Source organism: Oratosquilla oratoria, chromosome 1 (genome assembly GCF_046742065.1).
Source record: "Oratosquilla oratoria isolate Oo_2021 chromosome 1, ASM4674206v1, whole genome shotgun sequence".
In the NCBI taxonomy this organism is placed as follows: Eukaryota; Metazoa; Arthropoda; class Malacostraca; order Stomatopoda; family Squillidae; genus Oratosquilla; species Oratosquilla oratoria.
In genome coordinates, this window is record NC_134777.1 from 55,530,959 (window position 1) to 55,547,894 (window position 16,936).

Sequence of the window (16,936 nt, forward strand, 5' to 3'; positions counted from 1 at the left end):
CCCTATGTGAAGGCCCTGTATGGAAAATACGAACAGTAACCTTACTCTCCCTCCCCCTACCGTCGATCCAGTGGACAGGGCCTACTCTTGGGGATCATGTGACCTGACAGGACCTCACACCCTCGCTCACAGACCTCTCCTCCTCCCCGGTCACTACTCGTCTCTTTCAAATGCGTTAGGTATTCCTCTCTCACGCACTACAATACTGAAGTTGTAGTTGTTTCTTTTTAAGATGGATTTGCATAGAGTGATAATAAATTTCTTTCTCTGGATATTAAATATTGTTTTGGAGGGATGAATATATATATATATATATATATATATATATATATATATATATATATATATATATATATATATGACTATGATTATTATTTATGGTGTACTTGAAGTGAAAATAATGTCTTCAAGTCATAGAATACGAGTCAGTGAAAATATATGGACGCTATAACTCCCCCTCCCCCCCAAAAAAAGCCCATATGGTATGCTTATTATTATACAAAATAAGTGTACACATATTATAATTTAGAAAGTACAAATGATAGACAATATTTATTTAATTGTTTGTATAACAACTTGTGCGAGTCATGGAAAGGTGTAAGAGGCGTTTGTCTAGCGGCAGACTCAATTTGACCGATTGATTGATGGATGGATGGGTGGATAGCAACTGTACATTGGCGTGGTCTAACCGACCCACCTCTGGGACAAGGGTGGCCTGTGACCATAACCTTTATCTTAACTTAAAATGGTCGATTGACTGATACATAAAAATGGTCGTGTTAGCATATCCATTCTGCCCCAAAGGCAGATGAAGAGCCTATCATTTACATCCAGAGAATGAGGAGGTGCATGTAAAGGTGGAGAATATTTTTGCGGAACGCGTGACGATGATTTGTGGAATAGGAAGATGCGAATGGGAATGCGCATGCGTGGGCAGCGGAGGGCTATGTAGAGAGTTGAGGAGGTGAGTCATACTCATGCAGTCTCTCAGGAGAATAGTGTTGGATGTTGAATTATTTAATAAACAACTTCATATATAATTTAAACTGTTAACTTCGTGGATGAGATTACAATAATGAAATAAAAAGTCTAGGATGTTGCACCAATCATGACAAAATGAGTATTAGTCGTCCCATGACTCAATGAATGGATGACGTCATGTTGATGAAAATGCATTTTGCCCTAGTCAGCCCAGGAGATATATGAAAGATTGACGTTGCAGATCATTTTTAATTTAACGAATACCGATTCTGATAGTTTTTGTAACAATTATTCGTGATATTTTGGTATAATCCCTGTCAGTGTTACAAATATAATTTGTTAATGTACAAAATTAGTCGCAGAAGTAAGTTGTCTTATCTTATCAATGCACGTCCTGTACTGGTGTTGTCACATTTGTTTATGTTCATGGGTTGGTGTAACCGTGTAAGATGTCGATCCCCTAATGTTTACCTCTGGTCTTCAGTATCGTTCTGGACGTCAGAGCTGGTAGTCAGAAAGTGGTGGTGTTGGAAGTAAGACAGCGTGTGATTAATTTGAACGGAAACTTTGTGACGTGGCAACGATGAAAAAAGTGTGTGACTGGGTTTCAGTCGTGTTTTTTTTTTTAATGTGAACATTAGACAATACTAATGAGCCGCCTAGACGTCGTGTTGAAATTAAACCATTAATAACTCTCTGGCAACTGTAGATAACGTACGCACCCTTGTACTTGTATGCCTAATGCTACGTTGTGACAACAGTATATTACACAAACGTCAACAGTAATGGAATATCATATATGTAGAAAAACATCCTGACTTCCATAATACTATCTTAATAACGGGGGCATTAAAGGGTGAAAGAGAATTATGTATCCCTGAATTCTTTAAAATCTAGAAAGAAAATTTGTAAATTACGGTGGTAGAGCTTGCGGATGTGAAAATGCAGTAAACCCAGAAGCCCCAGGAATCACGTATTTATTTTCTTCATAATTATATTCGAAAACATGCGATTGCCTAGCAATGTCACGATAAAGCTTGACCAGGAGTTTTTTGTCATTGTTGCTATTATTGTTAATATCAATATTATTATTATTATCGTTGTTACTATTGATCTGATGCATGGGTATAATTGTCATATGCAAGGAAGGAGTGTTGGTAGGGTTCCGTCTACATGAAGCAAAATAGGTTTAAATTAAAATTCATTCGATTTGTATTCGAGTACGAGACATAACAAGAGAAAGTCAGGTAGTCAAAGGATATCGTGAAAAATATTGTAATTGAATAGAAACAGGATAGCAGACAGAAAGAAGTGGGAATAATGTTGCCCCACGTTTTTTTTTTTTTTTTTGCGCATAAATGGTTCGACTGCAGACATAGTATTTTTATATACTTTGAAAGACTTCGATAACAACGTTACTGTTATTTTTTTACACCAGAGTATAGTGAATTTCCTGGAGATTATTTAAACCGTTTGGCGAAAGAATCAAACAAGAAGTACCCAAAAATAATCCCTACGAATAAGTGAGGGATTTTCCTTTCTCGACTGATTGAATTAATATGTTAGAGCTGTTAAAATATTCGATATTTGACTTGCTTTCATGACAGGTATTCGATGGATTTTGGTCTCAGTCGGAGCAAGTTTTATTTAGTACAAAATTGTTCACAGTGACAATTCAAGATTTTTTCGATTTTGATGTAGGTACTCGTTGCGTATAAATGATTAGTTATATACCGAGTTAGCTATTTATGCGTTACTGCAGGCTTATACTATCGAGAGAATCTGGCGGTGTTGAAAGTTTACTTTATTATTTCATAACTGATTTCATGAAGGTTGTTTATGTTTTCGTCAGTTGTAGTGTCAAGCTGTTGTCCGTCGCATATCACGTGATGGCTTAGAATTGTTTATGTTTATGGGATTGATTATTATTTTTTCAAAGAATTGGTCTGGTGGCATTGTTGTTGTAGAATGTTGTATGAGATACGACGTTCTAATAAATGTGGGTTTGTGAAGGGAGCTTCACAGTGGCAAATGGACGTTCTTTTCCTGTCACGAGATGTCAGATGGCAATGACTAACGGGGCGAGAACGTCCTGAGGTATAGGATTACAAAGGCTGAACAAGCCGACAGGAGACCTTTTGGTCCATAACTAGGTCGTATGCGAAAAAAAAATAAGATAAATTATGAATAATAATAAATAAGATTAATAAATGCATAGGTATAGTTAGATAGGTAAACAGTAAATAATAATAAATTGACAACTAATATTAAATGAAAATCAAGCAAACAATAATGAAGAGACTAATAACAAACAAATAATCTTGCTTAGGTGTTTATCTAAACAAATCTTAAATCTTCGAACTGAACTACATTGCAATGCCTCTGCAGGAAGTTTATTCCATTCGTTAACTACATGGTTAGCGAAGTTGTTTCTACTCACTTCCAAATTAAATTTATTTCCTGACAGTTTGAGACCATTATTTCTTGTCGGATTCTCATTCAGTGTGAAAATTTTGTCATTTGATATTGTTGATTCCCTTTAGAATCTTAAAGACCTGTATCAAGTCACCTCTGAGTCTATGCTTTTTTAGGGAAAACTGATTCATATGTTTGAGTCAATTTTCATATGATTTAGTTTTGATATTTGAATTCAGTTTTGTGGCTCACCGTTGTACTTTTTCCAATCTGTCAATGTATTTAATGAGATTCGGTGACCATACAGAAACAGCATATTATAGATGTGGACAAACTAACAATTTATTTAGTTTGTTGATGAGAAATGGACTTTTGAAGTCAGATCATGCAATCAGTCCTACAATCTTATTTGCTTTCTCAGAGGCTGAAATACACTGCTTAGATGATTTGAGATCATTACTGATAATTACACAGAGATCCTTTTCACTATCCAGTTTTGTTAACGAATTTCCAAATAACTTTTAATCGTACTTATTGTTATTTTTACCCATGTTAAATTTCATTAACAACTTTTCAGACCACTGCTATAATTGATCTAAATCTTGAATATCTAATCGATTTAAGTGATCATTTGCCATTCCGCACAGTCATTTCAAATGTGGATTATACAGTATTGGTGTGAGAACAGCAGTGGATGTGTATAAGGACTGGTAGTTTGTTGGGTATTTGCATGTGGGGAAGATGCTTGAAATAAGAGAACTGTGTAAATCAGGTACTGGCAATGGACATGTCGATTGGGATGGAAGCTGGCTGGAATGCCAACATATGGTACACAGTGGTAGGTAGCTTAGAATAGGGTGGATATTTGAATAATTCACATGAATGTTGTGGACACATGTAGGTAGCGCAGATTGGTAGTGGAAACTGGTTGTAGCGTGCTTCTGAAATCAGAGGTAATGTAGGATGCAGGGACTATTTTTATGAAATTTTAGAACTGCACAAAATTGTCAGGTGAGGCCCAAGGAGCTGAAGCCTTTGAGGCAAAGCTACAGTCTGGGGTCTGCCCAGAGCCCCCAGAAGTTCTTTGGGTTTTCTGAGATGGACATATAATTATAGTCACTATATTTTGTAGAAGAATTTGACAGCTAGATAGAGTGAGAAATGAGGAGGTGAGGAGGAGAGCAGAGGTGGAAAGGGAGTTGGGGGATAGGGTTGATGAAAGAGTATTAGGATGGTTTGGACACATGGAAAGAATGAGTGAAGAAAGATTAGTAAAAGCGGTGTGGAAGGAGTGAATATGAGGGGGTGTCCTAGGATGAGATGGATGGATGGGGTAAAAGGGGCATTACAAAAGAGAGGAATGTCTGTTGAGGAAGGACGGGAGAGGACAGAAGATAGGGGTGAATGGAGAAGGGTTGTGTATGGATGATGCTGTGATGCATGAGGGGGAGTGGGTGGGGGATGGGGGTGAGGAAGTATGTATGAGAAATAATTTGACGCAGCCCGAAGGGATTTCTCCCCGTCTTTTATGAAGCAGCCTTGCTGTGGATGTGCTGTGTCTTGCGACACTGCTTCTGACCCAGGGCAATGGACAGGATGCAGGGATGACCTGTCATCCAGGAGGTGCCAAGATGAGAGGGAGGGTGGAGGGGAATGGAATATGTAGGGGATGGAATGGGTGGGAGTGGTTTCTATGCCTTTTTCTTTTTGGCTACCCCCCCCCCCATGTAAGGGGGAAAAAAGCCTTTGGTATATGTATGTATGTACAAATTACTTATTTCAACTAGCACAATTAGTGCTCTGCTGCATGTGAGAATAATCCCTGGTAGGATGTAGGATGTGTGGGTTTTTTTAGATAATAGGGTAGCAAGAATGGTGCAGAAGCAGTCTGTAATGATCTTGTTTCATATAGGGGATGTGGTGCTCATTGGTTAGAGCTGGAGTTGTTGGGGATTTATATTATCAGCTTTAGAAAGCTTGAGAAAGATTCTTGTTAGATAAAAATTTTCACATTTAGGTGACCTAAATGTGGTGCAGGTTCCCAGCCAAGGTGAGGTAAGGAAATACTGTTTGAGATGCCTTTTCTAGTCTCTCCCCATGTGGGATGAGCAGAGTAGATCCTAAAGAGGGCTGCTTAGTTATACAGGCCAAAATATAGTCTCTGCACTCTAAGGAGTCCATTTGAGATATGACATACATTGTACCAAATCAACTTTAATACATGCTTCTCTTATTTCCCATGCATGTCATATTTGATTTTTTCTTTAATTCTGTATATAGTAGGCTATAGGAAGCTGTATAGTACAATAAGTATCACTTTTTAGGGTTATAATGATTACCCACCCCATCCCACCTGTTTCACATGTGACACCTTGGTGTAGCAACATGGGGAAAAAGTGTTGCCACATGTCATAGAATTTGTTAGAATTATTGTTATTTTCCTAAAAGATATTCATTGTACTATACAGCTTCCATTACCATATACAGAATTAAAAAAAAAAGAGCATTTCAAATAGCATATACTGTATATGGGAAATAAGAGAGGCATGTGCTAAGGTTGATTGATATGGCAGAATGGCACACCTCGAATAGACTCTGGAGTACACAGACTATAGTGCCCCTTATCCCATGACAGAATGATCATAGGGCTTGTCCCACCACCCATGTGGGTTGTGACTAAGGATTTCCAGAGGTTTTCTTTCCACACCCCAACCATTATGCATCATTGCCAGAGGATGCTTGTGTGTTAGGAAGGAACTTGTTGAATAGTGGGAGAAAAGTTTGATAGCAAGTGAATATACTGTTAGTCTCAGTCACTGCTTCACTCTTGGCAACCCGGATGAGTAGGTCCTTGGAAGCACCACTTGGAGGTGTTGAGGCAGTAAATGGTCTCCCTCTTCTAGGTGTCCTCTTGATGTTTGTTGATAGCTAAGGTGAAAAAGTATTACAGGATATCAAAATGGGATTCATGACATTACTTGATACCTGGGAAAATTATCCTCAACACCAGTGGCAACTACGGCAACAATTATATCATGATAATGATTACTTTTGAAGTAAGGATTGGAATAGAATTAGATGGTTTGATGGTAACAAAAGGAGTATTTTGTTGAGAAAATTTATCCTTTTATTTTCAGGATTGAATATTAGTGGATTTATTTCAGATTAGCAGAACAATTGTATTTATTTTCTGTGTCATTACTTGTTGAACTAAACAAAGTTCGTCATAGGAACTTGAAGATTTAGTGAAACTTGGGCACAGGTAATGTCAGAAACACAGAATATGGAGCAAGAACCAAAAGGTTCAAACTCTGTGGAGACTTTATGTGACATGAGTCACAGTCATCAGAGTCATAAGAAACAAACACAAATGAGTGAAGCCAAGTGGAAAATGGAGAAGGCAAATACACACTGTAGCAACTTTCATCATGTGAATGCAAAGTCATGTCCATTCGGCACTATTCCCAAAGCAACAAGAGAGAAAAGTGTGCCTCATGAGAACCAGGGGTCAAAGTGCAAGAATGGATGTGGGCAAGACGTTGCTTCAACAGTGACAGACCCCAGCCTACAGGTATGTTAATTCCTTAAAGGACTAGTCAATAGTTGTTACTAATACTTGTGATTTAAACTAAATAAGAATCCCTCACTTCCCCCTCTCTCTTTTCTTCTTCCTCCTCTTTTTCTTCTGCTTCTTCTTCCTTCCTTCCTTCCTTCCTTCCTAGCTGGTAATGAAAATTAGACTCCAACTGTAAAAGAATGCTGTTTAGGAGTGTCGCAAGAGCCCCTAGAAATTTATGGTATGAAATATATGTTAATTATAAATGGATTCAAAATAAAATCATAACTACTATCAGAATTAATCATTTTAAATGAAATAATAAATGCTGTCAGAATTATAATATGAGACATTACATGTTAGTGGTACAATCAGAAGCATCTAGGCAAATACATCCTCCTAATTACAGGTTTGATCCCCATGTTACTCTGTGAGTTCTAGTTAAAACTGTTACCTTTCCAGGCTCTGCACTTTCTAGCATATGCTGCTCACATACCTCCCAACATTGCAATGCAGAAATAATTAATTTATTCTCAGCAATGCAGAACTAAGAGACATTAAAATAATAAGAAGTAGTATTATATAATTCCATGTAATTTTTTTCACTTTTTATATGATTTTGTCAGTTTATGAAAGAGATTTTATGTCCTCCAGTAAAGATTTCTCTCACTCTTACTCTTGTTCAATTCTTTCAGGAAGCAAGGAATACGCAACTGAAGATCCTGGAGTATTTGAGAATAGTAGTTGAAAATCAGAGGACTTTTGAGAGGTAATTGCAAGATCTTTATATTCATATTACTTATTCCACACAGTTGACAAATCATTTAATGTGAACACAAAACTAGATTTACAGCATTATTGTTATTTTGCAGATTGTCTCCTTCATGTGCTTAGCTTTATCCATCTGGAGCTAAGATGAGAGGGAAGAAAGGGTGGTGGGTGGGAGTGGGTATGTGCCTTTTGACTAGGTTACTTTTCTTATAAGGGGGGAAAGCCCTCAGTATATAAATAGATAGCTTGTATTAGTTAATTTATTTATTATTCTTTTTCTGTAGACAAATTACCTCAAAGGTACAGCATTTGGAGTCAAAGAATGCAGAGCTTCAAAAAGATGTTAAAGAAATTTGCAGGAGAGTGAGTATTCAGGGTTCCTTAAAGTCTTGTATATGTGGAATATAATTATTATTGTGTGTATTTACTTAAAGATCTAAGATTTGCCCTCTTCCTTTAGTGATCTAAATACTTCCATAATGTCTGTTCTTATCATGAATCTTTTAATGATGGCAGGTACAATGATTCTAATTTCTCATTGCACAACTTATCTTCTGACTGGAGCAGTGGACAGGAGACAGGGATGACCCTTCATCCATGAGGAGCAAAGATGAGAGGGAAACAATGGAAGTAGAATGGGTGGGAATGGATGCGTGGCGTGCCTTGGCTGGCTGCCTTGTAAGGGAGAAGAGGCTCATAGATAGATATAAGTAGACAACTTACCTGCAATTTTGGAAATAATTTTGGTCACTGTTTTGTAAATTATTAAAGTAGTTATGTGTGTTTATGCTTGACTAGTGTAAGTAATGTTGGTGAGATTTGAAGATGTACAAATGGGTCCATCTTGCACGACCACTAAAAACACCCAGTGGAGTCCCAAGGAGGTAAAATTATTAATGAATATTGGAAATATGTCATAAGTAAACTAGTCATTATTTTCTAGGATTTAGGAAGCACGGTAATGTTTGTTAACCATTTCCCCATAATGGCTAGTAGTGTAAGAAGCAAACTTAACCAGGTTGTCTACATTTAGGGTTAGAAAGGTAGTAGAATGAATGCCTCTATACCCAGAATGATCGCCCCTGTAATGTGTTGTGCATATATTTAGTATCCTGGTATTGGAAATCAGAATGATAGGAATAACACATACATACATACATATATCAAGGCTTTTTCCCCCTTACAAGGGGGGTAGCCAAAAAGAAAAAGGCATAAAATCATTCCCACCCATTCCATCCCTGAATACACTCCACACCCCTCCACCCTCCCTCTTATCTTAGCACCTCCTGAATGACACATGATAACACATGATTGACACAAATCATATCAGGAAAGTATGTCCCAAGGAGCACTAATATCATCATTGCTATATCTATTTACATATAACCTACCTGTTACAACCCTTAAACACAGTGTCAAATATCTCATATATACAAATAATCCAACAGTAATAGCACAGCACCACAAATACAAGACACGTGTTTACCAAAGGCCATATCCCCCCTTATAAAGGGGTTTTGGGGCAAATCAAAGCCCACTTCCATTTCATATAATAGATACCAAAAGGCTTTTCCCACCTTATGAGGAAGGAGTGGCCAGCTCAAAGCATACACACACCTGACAGCCATCTAAAGTCTATTCATCACCCAACCTATTTTAGCACATCATGGATGAAGAGCTATCCCTGTCCCCAGTCACATCTCTGGTCAAAGGTAATGTAACAAGGTAGCACCACAGTAGTGCCCAACAGCTGGAGCTAGTTTACCTACTCTTTCAATATATGGTGATTCTCTGTCAACTTGAACATTTTACAGAACATGCATGAAGAACAATCATTAGGGTTGTGTCATTTTTTCATCAATTTACAGCCACACTCCATTAACTCCTATCAAGCACTCTCTCTTCTTTGCTCAACAGATATTCCTCATGCATCCAGAGGCCCTGTACCTATTCTATCCATCTCATTCTTCCACTCAAGTCCCATTCATTTGCTTCAGTTTTTCATTCTTCTTTCCTAACTCATTCTTTCCATATGCCCAAACCACCTCAACACTGATTTACCCTAAGTGACTGTTTTCTTTCTACCCCTGTCCTCTGATTCACCTCTGCATTTCTTATTTTTTCCATTCATGCAATGCCTACCAAATTTCTCAAATATGTTTAGACTTCTTTTCTGTCTCCCTGTAAAGGTTTGCAGAATATGTTTCAATTAGTTCATAATTTTTACATTTCATGGACTTTAGATAATTGTTGTACCTTTCTTTGTGTATTTCATGAAGTCAGAGCCGTGTGTTACATCTGCAAAACATGAAAACAGGACTAACAAGCTCAGCGAGCTGGAACCAGACCAGAAGCAAGATATTAACTGGAAGATTGAAGAAGCAATGAGAGTCCAAGCCAAGCAGTTTGAACAGATGAGACAGAACAACAAGGCAAAGCAGACCAAAGAGGTGAAGGAGACTGAAGAGCAACAGCAGACCACAGAAGTAAAGGAGACTGAAGAGCAACAGCAGACCACAGAAGTAAAGGAGACTGAAGAGCAACAGCAGACCACAGAAGTAAAGGAGACTGAAGAGCAACAGCAGACCACAGAGATAAAGGAGACTGAAGAACAACAGCAGACCAAGGAGGTAAAGGAGACTGAAGAGCAACAACAGGCCAAGGAGGCAAGGGATGCCAAAATGTCACAGACCAACTGTGTTGTTCCAGAGTTATCAGAGAACATGTCCAAAAAAGATGATGTCAACTCATGGCTGATCATAAACAGGGAGGTAAGTTAGAATGATCTTTGGTGCATGTGGATTTCTGCCTTTACAAGGATTTCTACCTATCTTTAATTGCTCATAAGTGGATGAAGAGGGAGCGTCACTATGTAATGAAGCAGTGGGGATATACAAGCCTACATTGCTGTATTGCTTCTGGCCCAGGCAGTGGGGTAGGGGTAGGGATGGCCCTTCATCTACAAGGGGTTGAAATAAAAGGGAAAATATAGATGTTAGATGGAAGTAGGTTGGGTGGGAATGGGTGCAAAACTTGTCTGGCTACCTCCCTTATAAGGGGTAAGAGGCCTTTTGGTATATAGATAGAAATTCAAGGCAATTGTTATTATTTAATAAGCAGCAGGGAGCAGAGAAAACCTTTTTCATTTATACCATCTATGAGAATAATTCATAATGGATCTGGGAACTAATTAGGATATTCATTATTTTTCTTTGCCTTCAAAGTTTATGGTAGAACAGGTTGGAGCTCTACCAGAGGCTGAAGAATTGCAGAATCACCAGTGCTGTCAAAAGTCAGTTGCTTCTACAGAAAGCACCTGTTCAAGTGAAGTGAGGGTGAGTAGAGAAGCCAACCTGTACTGTCTTCAGATTGGCATAGTGAAATAGATTAGATGTTAAAAAAAGTTGTTGCATAAGATAGATCAAAAATGGTTTGAGTATATGGAAAGATTAATCAATCAACTCATTGCCCCAGGTCTTGCTTGCAGAAGACCCATGACCTTCATATGAAAAGAATGAGGAGTAAGGAATACATACATATACCAAAGACTTTTTCCCCCTTACAAGGGAGGTAGCCAAAAAACAAAGGCATAAAAACCATCCCCACCCATTCCATCCCTAAAACACTCCACTCCCCTTCATCCTCTACCCTCCCTCTTATCTTGGCACCTCCTGGATGATGGTTCATCCCTGCATCTTGTTCACTGCCCTGGGTCAGAAGCAGTGTCACAAGACACAGCACATCCACAGCAAGGCCGCTTCATTAAATCGGCAACCCCCCTCTCCATCCCCTCATGTAGAAAAGGAGAAGACGGGGAGAAATCCCTTCGGGCTGTGTCAAATTTTTCTCACACATACTACCTCACCCCAATCCCAGTCCATTCCACTTCATGCATCACAACATCATCCATATACTACCATTTTCCATTCACCCCTGTCTTCTGTTGTCTCCTGTCTTTCCTCAACAGACATTCCCCTCTTCCCCAAGGCCCCTTTCACCCCATCCATCCATCTCATCCTAGGTCACCCCCTCATGTTCACTCCCCCCCCACATCTGCCATCCATACCTCTTTTACTAGTCTTTCTTCACTTATTCTTTCCATCCAAACCATCCCAATACTCTTTCATCCACCCTATCTCCCAACTCCCTTTCCACCCCTGTTCTCCTCCTCACCTCCTCATTTCTCACTCTATCCAGCCTAGTAACCACCATCATACTTCTCAGACACCTCATCTCAAACACATTCAAACTCCTTCTCTCTTCCTCTCTTCATGTTCCATGTTTCTGCCCCATAAAGTGCTGTTGGCACAATTACTCCTTCATACAATCTCCTCTTAGCATCCATTCCCAAATGTCTATTTCTCATTACACTTTTTAATCCACCAAGGCATTTACTCGCTTCTCTCAGTCTACATTCTACCTCCACTCCTCCCTTTCCTGCCACATTCGCACCCAAGTATCTAAAACTATCCACTTCCTCCAGTCACTCTCCCTTAATGCTCACTTCCAGTCTGCTGCCACTTTCATCCCTTATACATCTCATCACCTTACTTTTACTCACGTTTATCTTCAACTTTCTTCTTTTACACACTCTCCCAAACTCTGTCACCAACTTCTTCAATCCCTCCTCTGATCCTGCTATAAGCACAGTGTTGTCCGCAAACAACAGCTGGCTCACCCCCCACTTTTTTCCACTTTTCCCAACCATCTCCAATCCCTGACCCACCACCCCCACATCTACCTCTCGCACCACCACATCCATGTACAAGTTGAGCAGCAAGGGCGACATAATACATCCCTGACGAAGTCCCACCTTCACCTCGAACCATTCACTCTCTCCATTTCTAATCCTGACACACGCTCTACTACTCTCGTAAAAGCTCTTCACAGCTCCTAGAAGCTTTCCTCCTATCCTGTATATCTGCAAAACCTCCCACAGTGCCTTCCTGTCTACCCTGTCATAAGCCTTTTCCAAATCCATAAAAGCCCAAAAAACATCTTTACCTTTTCCTATAGCTTTCTCACATGTCTGTCTTACCACAAAAATCTGATCTACGCAACATCTACCTGTCCTAAATCCACACTGTTCCTCACCAATTACTCCCTCTGTTCCTCTCCTAATCCTCTCAATCAAGATCCTCCCATAAGCCTTCCCAACCACACTCAACAAGCTAATCCCTCTGCAACCACTACACTCACACTTGTCCCCTTTTCCCTTGTAGAGTGGAACTATACAGGCAGTCCTCCAGTACTCCGGCACTCTACCCTCTCTCCAACAAACATTAAACAACTTCACCAGCCAGTCCCCCATCACTGTACCTCCTTTTTCTAGACATTCTGCATGACATCCATCCAGGCCAGGTGCCTTATCTGCTCTCTTCATCTTATCAACTGCCTTCACTTCATCCTTCCTTATTTCTCCTCCATTTTCCTCATTCATCACAGTCATTTTCTTAGCATTTCCCACCGCAACTATCTTTCCCTCCCCATCTTCCTTCACATTTAGCAACTCCCTAAAATACTCTGCCCATCTTCCTCTTACTGCTTTCTCTTCTATTATCATCTCTCCATATGCACCTTTTACCTTTTCTTCTCTACTTGGTTCGCCTCCTCTTCCTATCTTAATTTCTCTCCAAATAATCTTTTTATTACTTTCAAAATTTTCTGTCATACTCCTACCCCATTTCACATCTGCTCTCCTTTTTGCCTCCTTAACCTTGTGCTTTACTTCTCTTCTCTTTTCTTTGTACCTCTCATATGACTCTCTCCTATTTTGTAACCAATCTGTGAAAGCTCACTTCTTCTCTTCTGCAACTTTCTTTGTTTCCTCATCCCACCACTCACTTACCTTCCTTCTATTTCCAACCATCCTTCTTGTTCCACACACCATCTTTTCACACTTTGTGACTCCCTCCTTGAACCATCCCCATTCCTCTTCCACTCCTAGTTCTACTCTATCCTTCACTCCCTCCCACTCCTCTCTCAGTTTCTTCTTGTGCTCCTCCTTTTTGCTGCTCTTTTAAAGAGTTCACTCTAAGCACCTCCCTACCTTTTGTCCTTTTCCTCTTTCTCCATCTATCCTCCACTCTCAACTTACCTTCCACCAAAAAATGATCTGATATTCCTCCACTCTCTCCCCTTAGAACATGTACATCCTTAACTCTTCCTATTATACTCCTATTTACCACTACATAGTCCATTAACACTCTATCTACCACCCTTCCATCCACCACCCTCTCCCATGTGTACTTATGCTCAAGTGAGGAATAACTTAAAAAAAAAGTGTGGAAAGCAGAAGTTAGTTCAATCTCTTTAAGATGGCTCTGCAGTCTCTTCACTAAGTTATTGTGGAGTAGTCCAGTGGCTATTGTCTGATTTTTGGGGTCTATAGGTCTCATGCAAGAGATTTAAGACAGAAAGTTGATTGATTGATTTGATATTCCTTGAGGGAATGTATCAATGAATTATAACCAAGGCCTTGTTTATCTTAGATGACACCATTATTGTTGCATCTGATGGCTTAATTTTTAATTCATAAAATATCTTGTGTGTGAGCAGTGTTGGTGGAGTAGTCTACATGAAACCATGTTGGTTTGTTAATTTTGATTCTTATGACTATCATTCTCTCCTTTGATATGGTAGAGAGGAATGATATAGGTCTGTAAGACATAAGAGCTTGGTGATTTGTAAGGTTTTAAGGTGGGAGTTTATGTATGTTTTATACCAAGTTGCTGGTATTCTGATGTGAATTCAGGAATAGTTGAAGATTGCAGAAAGTGCTGTCAATATTGTTTTTGGTTCTAGATGTTGTCTAGACCCTCTGCATATGAATTTTTGAGCAGGATATCTTTTTCTATTTCTTTGTTAGAGTGGTTTTCTTTTTATATGTACATACAAAAGGCACTTTCTCTCTTAGAGGAGATGTCCAGCCAGGACATGCACCTACTCTTCACCTATCCAACACCCATGTGCTTTACTTTTATCTTAGCTCCTTGTGAATGAAGGGTTATTCCTATGGGGGTGTTGTGCCATGTGGCATTGCTTCTGACCCAAGCGTCAGGTGACAAGGAAAACCTTTTTTGTGTAAACCATCTATGAGAATAATACATAATGGATCTGGTAACTACATACATACATATTCCAGAGGCTTTTTCCCCCTTACAAGGGAGGTAGCCAAAAAAACAAAGGCATTAAAACCACTCCCACCCATTCCATCATCACATACTCCACTCCCATCGAGCCTCTTCCCTCCCTCTTATCTTGGCTCCTCCTTGGTGACGGGTCATCCCAGCATCTTGCCCACTGCCCTGGGTCAGAAGCAGTGTTACAAGACACAGCACATCCACAGCAAAGCCGTTCATTAAATTGGCACCCTCCCTCTCCATTCCCTCATGCAGAAAAGGAGGGGATAGAGAAAAATCCCTTCAGGCTGTGTCAATTTATTTTTCACACATACACATATTCTTTCTCCCCCCATCCCCCACTCACTCCTTTTCATGCATTACATCATCATCCATATTCAACCATTCTCTCTTCCAATCTTCTGTCCTCTCCTGTCCTTCCTCAGCAAACATTTCACTTTTTCCCATTACCCCTTTTACCCTATCCAACTCATCCTTGGTTGCCCCCTCATGTTTATTCTTTCCACCTTTACCTTCCACACCTCTTTTACTAATCTTTCTTCACTCATTCTTTCCATGTATCCAAACCATCCCAATACTCTTTCATCAACCCTATTTCCCAACTCCCTTTCCACCCCTTACTCTACTCACCTCCTTGTTTCTCACTCTGTCTGGCCTAGTAACCCATGTCATACTTCTCAGGCACCTCATCTCAAACACATTCAAACTCCTCTCTTTCTCTCTTATGTTCTATGTTTCTGCCCCATACAGTGCTGTTGGCATTATCGCTCCTTCATACAATCTCCTCTTAGCATTCATTCCCAAATGTCTATTTCTCATTAAACTTTTTAATCCACCAAGGCATTTACTTGCTTCTCTCAATCTACATTCTACCTCCACCTCCACTCCTTCCTGTCCCATCACATTCTCACCCAAGTGTCTAAAACTATCCACTTCCCCTAGTCTCTCTCCCTTATTACTTCCAGTCTGCTGCCACTTTCTCCCCTTGTACATCTCATCACCTTACTTTTATCCACATTTATCTTTAACTTCCTTCTTTAGCACACCCTCTCAAACTGTCACTAATTTCCTCAGTCCTTCCTCTGATCCTGCTACAAGCACAATGCCGTCAGTAAAAAACAGCTGGCTTATCTCCCACTTCTCTACATTTTCTTTAACCATCTCCAATCCCTGACCCACTACCCTTGCATTTACCTCACACACAACCCCATCCATGTATGAATTGAATAGCCGTAACACATCCCTGACGAAGTCCTTCCTTTACCTCAAACCACTCACTCTCTCCATTTCTGTTTCTAACACAAGCTCTACTACTCTTGTAAAAACTCTTGACTACTCTTAAAATCTTTCCTCCTATTCCATATATCTGCCGTACCTCCCACAGTACCTTCCTGTCTACCCTGTCATAAGCCTTTTCCAGGTCCATAAAAGCTCAAAAAACATCCTTACCTTTTCCTAAAGGTTTTTCACATACGTCTAACCACAAAAATCTGATCCACAAAATCCCTACCTGTCCTAAACCCACACTGTTCCTCACCAATTACTTCCTCTGTTCCTCTCCTAATCCTTTCAATCAAAACCCTCCCATAAGCCTTCCCAACTACACTTGACAAACTGATCCCTCTGAAACTATTACACACACGTTTTTTTTTTTCCAATCCAGGTGCCTTACCTGCTCTCATCATCTTAACAACTGCCTTCACCTAATCTTTCCTTATTTCTACTCCATTTTCCTCCCTCATCACTATCATTTCCTTAGTGCCTCCCACTGCAACTACCTTTCCCTCCTTATATTCCTTCACATTTAGCAACTCCCTAAAATACTTTGCCCATCTTCCTCTTACTGCCTTCTTTTCCAATATCGTCTCTCCATCTGCACCTTTTACCTTTTCTTCTCTACTTGATTTGCCTCCTCTTCCTCTCTTAATTTCTCTCCAAAATATCTTTTTATTACTTTAAAAATTGTCTGTCCTACTGTCACCTCAATTCACATCTGCTCTCCTCTTTGCCTCCTTTATCTTATGCTTTAATCCTCTTTTCTTTTCTTTATACCTCTCATATGATTCTCTTG

General features: G+C 39.6%; 1 protein-coding gene across 6 annotated transcripts in view; it reads left to right on the plus strand.

Annotated features, from left to right (window-relative positions):
- The first annotated feature begins 1,408 nt into the window (after positions 1–1,408).
- LOC143025593 (uncharacterized) overlaps positions 1,409–16,936 on the plus strand; it is a 45,153-nt gene continuing 29,625 nt past the window's right edge. For 2 of the 6 annotated variants that reach the window (XR_012966422.1, XM_076185550.1), the window contains exons 1-6: positions 1,409–1,514; positions 6,534–6,967; positions 7,648–7,721; positions 8,008–8,086; positions 10,003–10,494; positions 10,948–11,058. Coding sequence is in view for 5 of the 6 variants with exons in the window: in XM_076185550.1 (XP_076041665.1) it covers positions 6,662–6,967; positions 7,648–7,721; positions 8,008–8,086; positions 10,003–10,494; positions 10,948–11,058 (1,062 nt within the window). In the remaining variant the exon portion in view is untranslated. Of the gene's footprint in view, positions 1,574–6,533; positions 6,968–7,647; positions 7,722–8,007; positions 8,087–10,002; positions 10,495–10,947; positions 11,059–16,936 lie in introns of all 6 variants that reach the window. The other 4 variants (XM_076185748.1, XM_076185694.1, XM_076185638.1 and 1 more) reach the window with 4 other exon arrangements.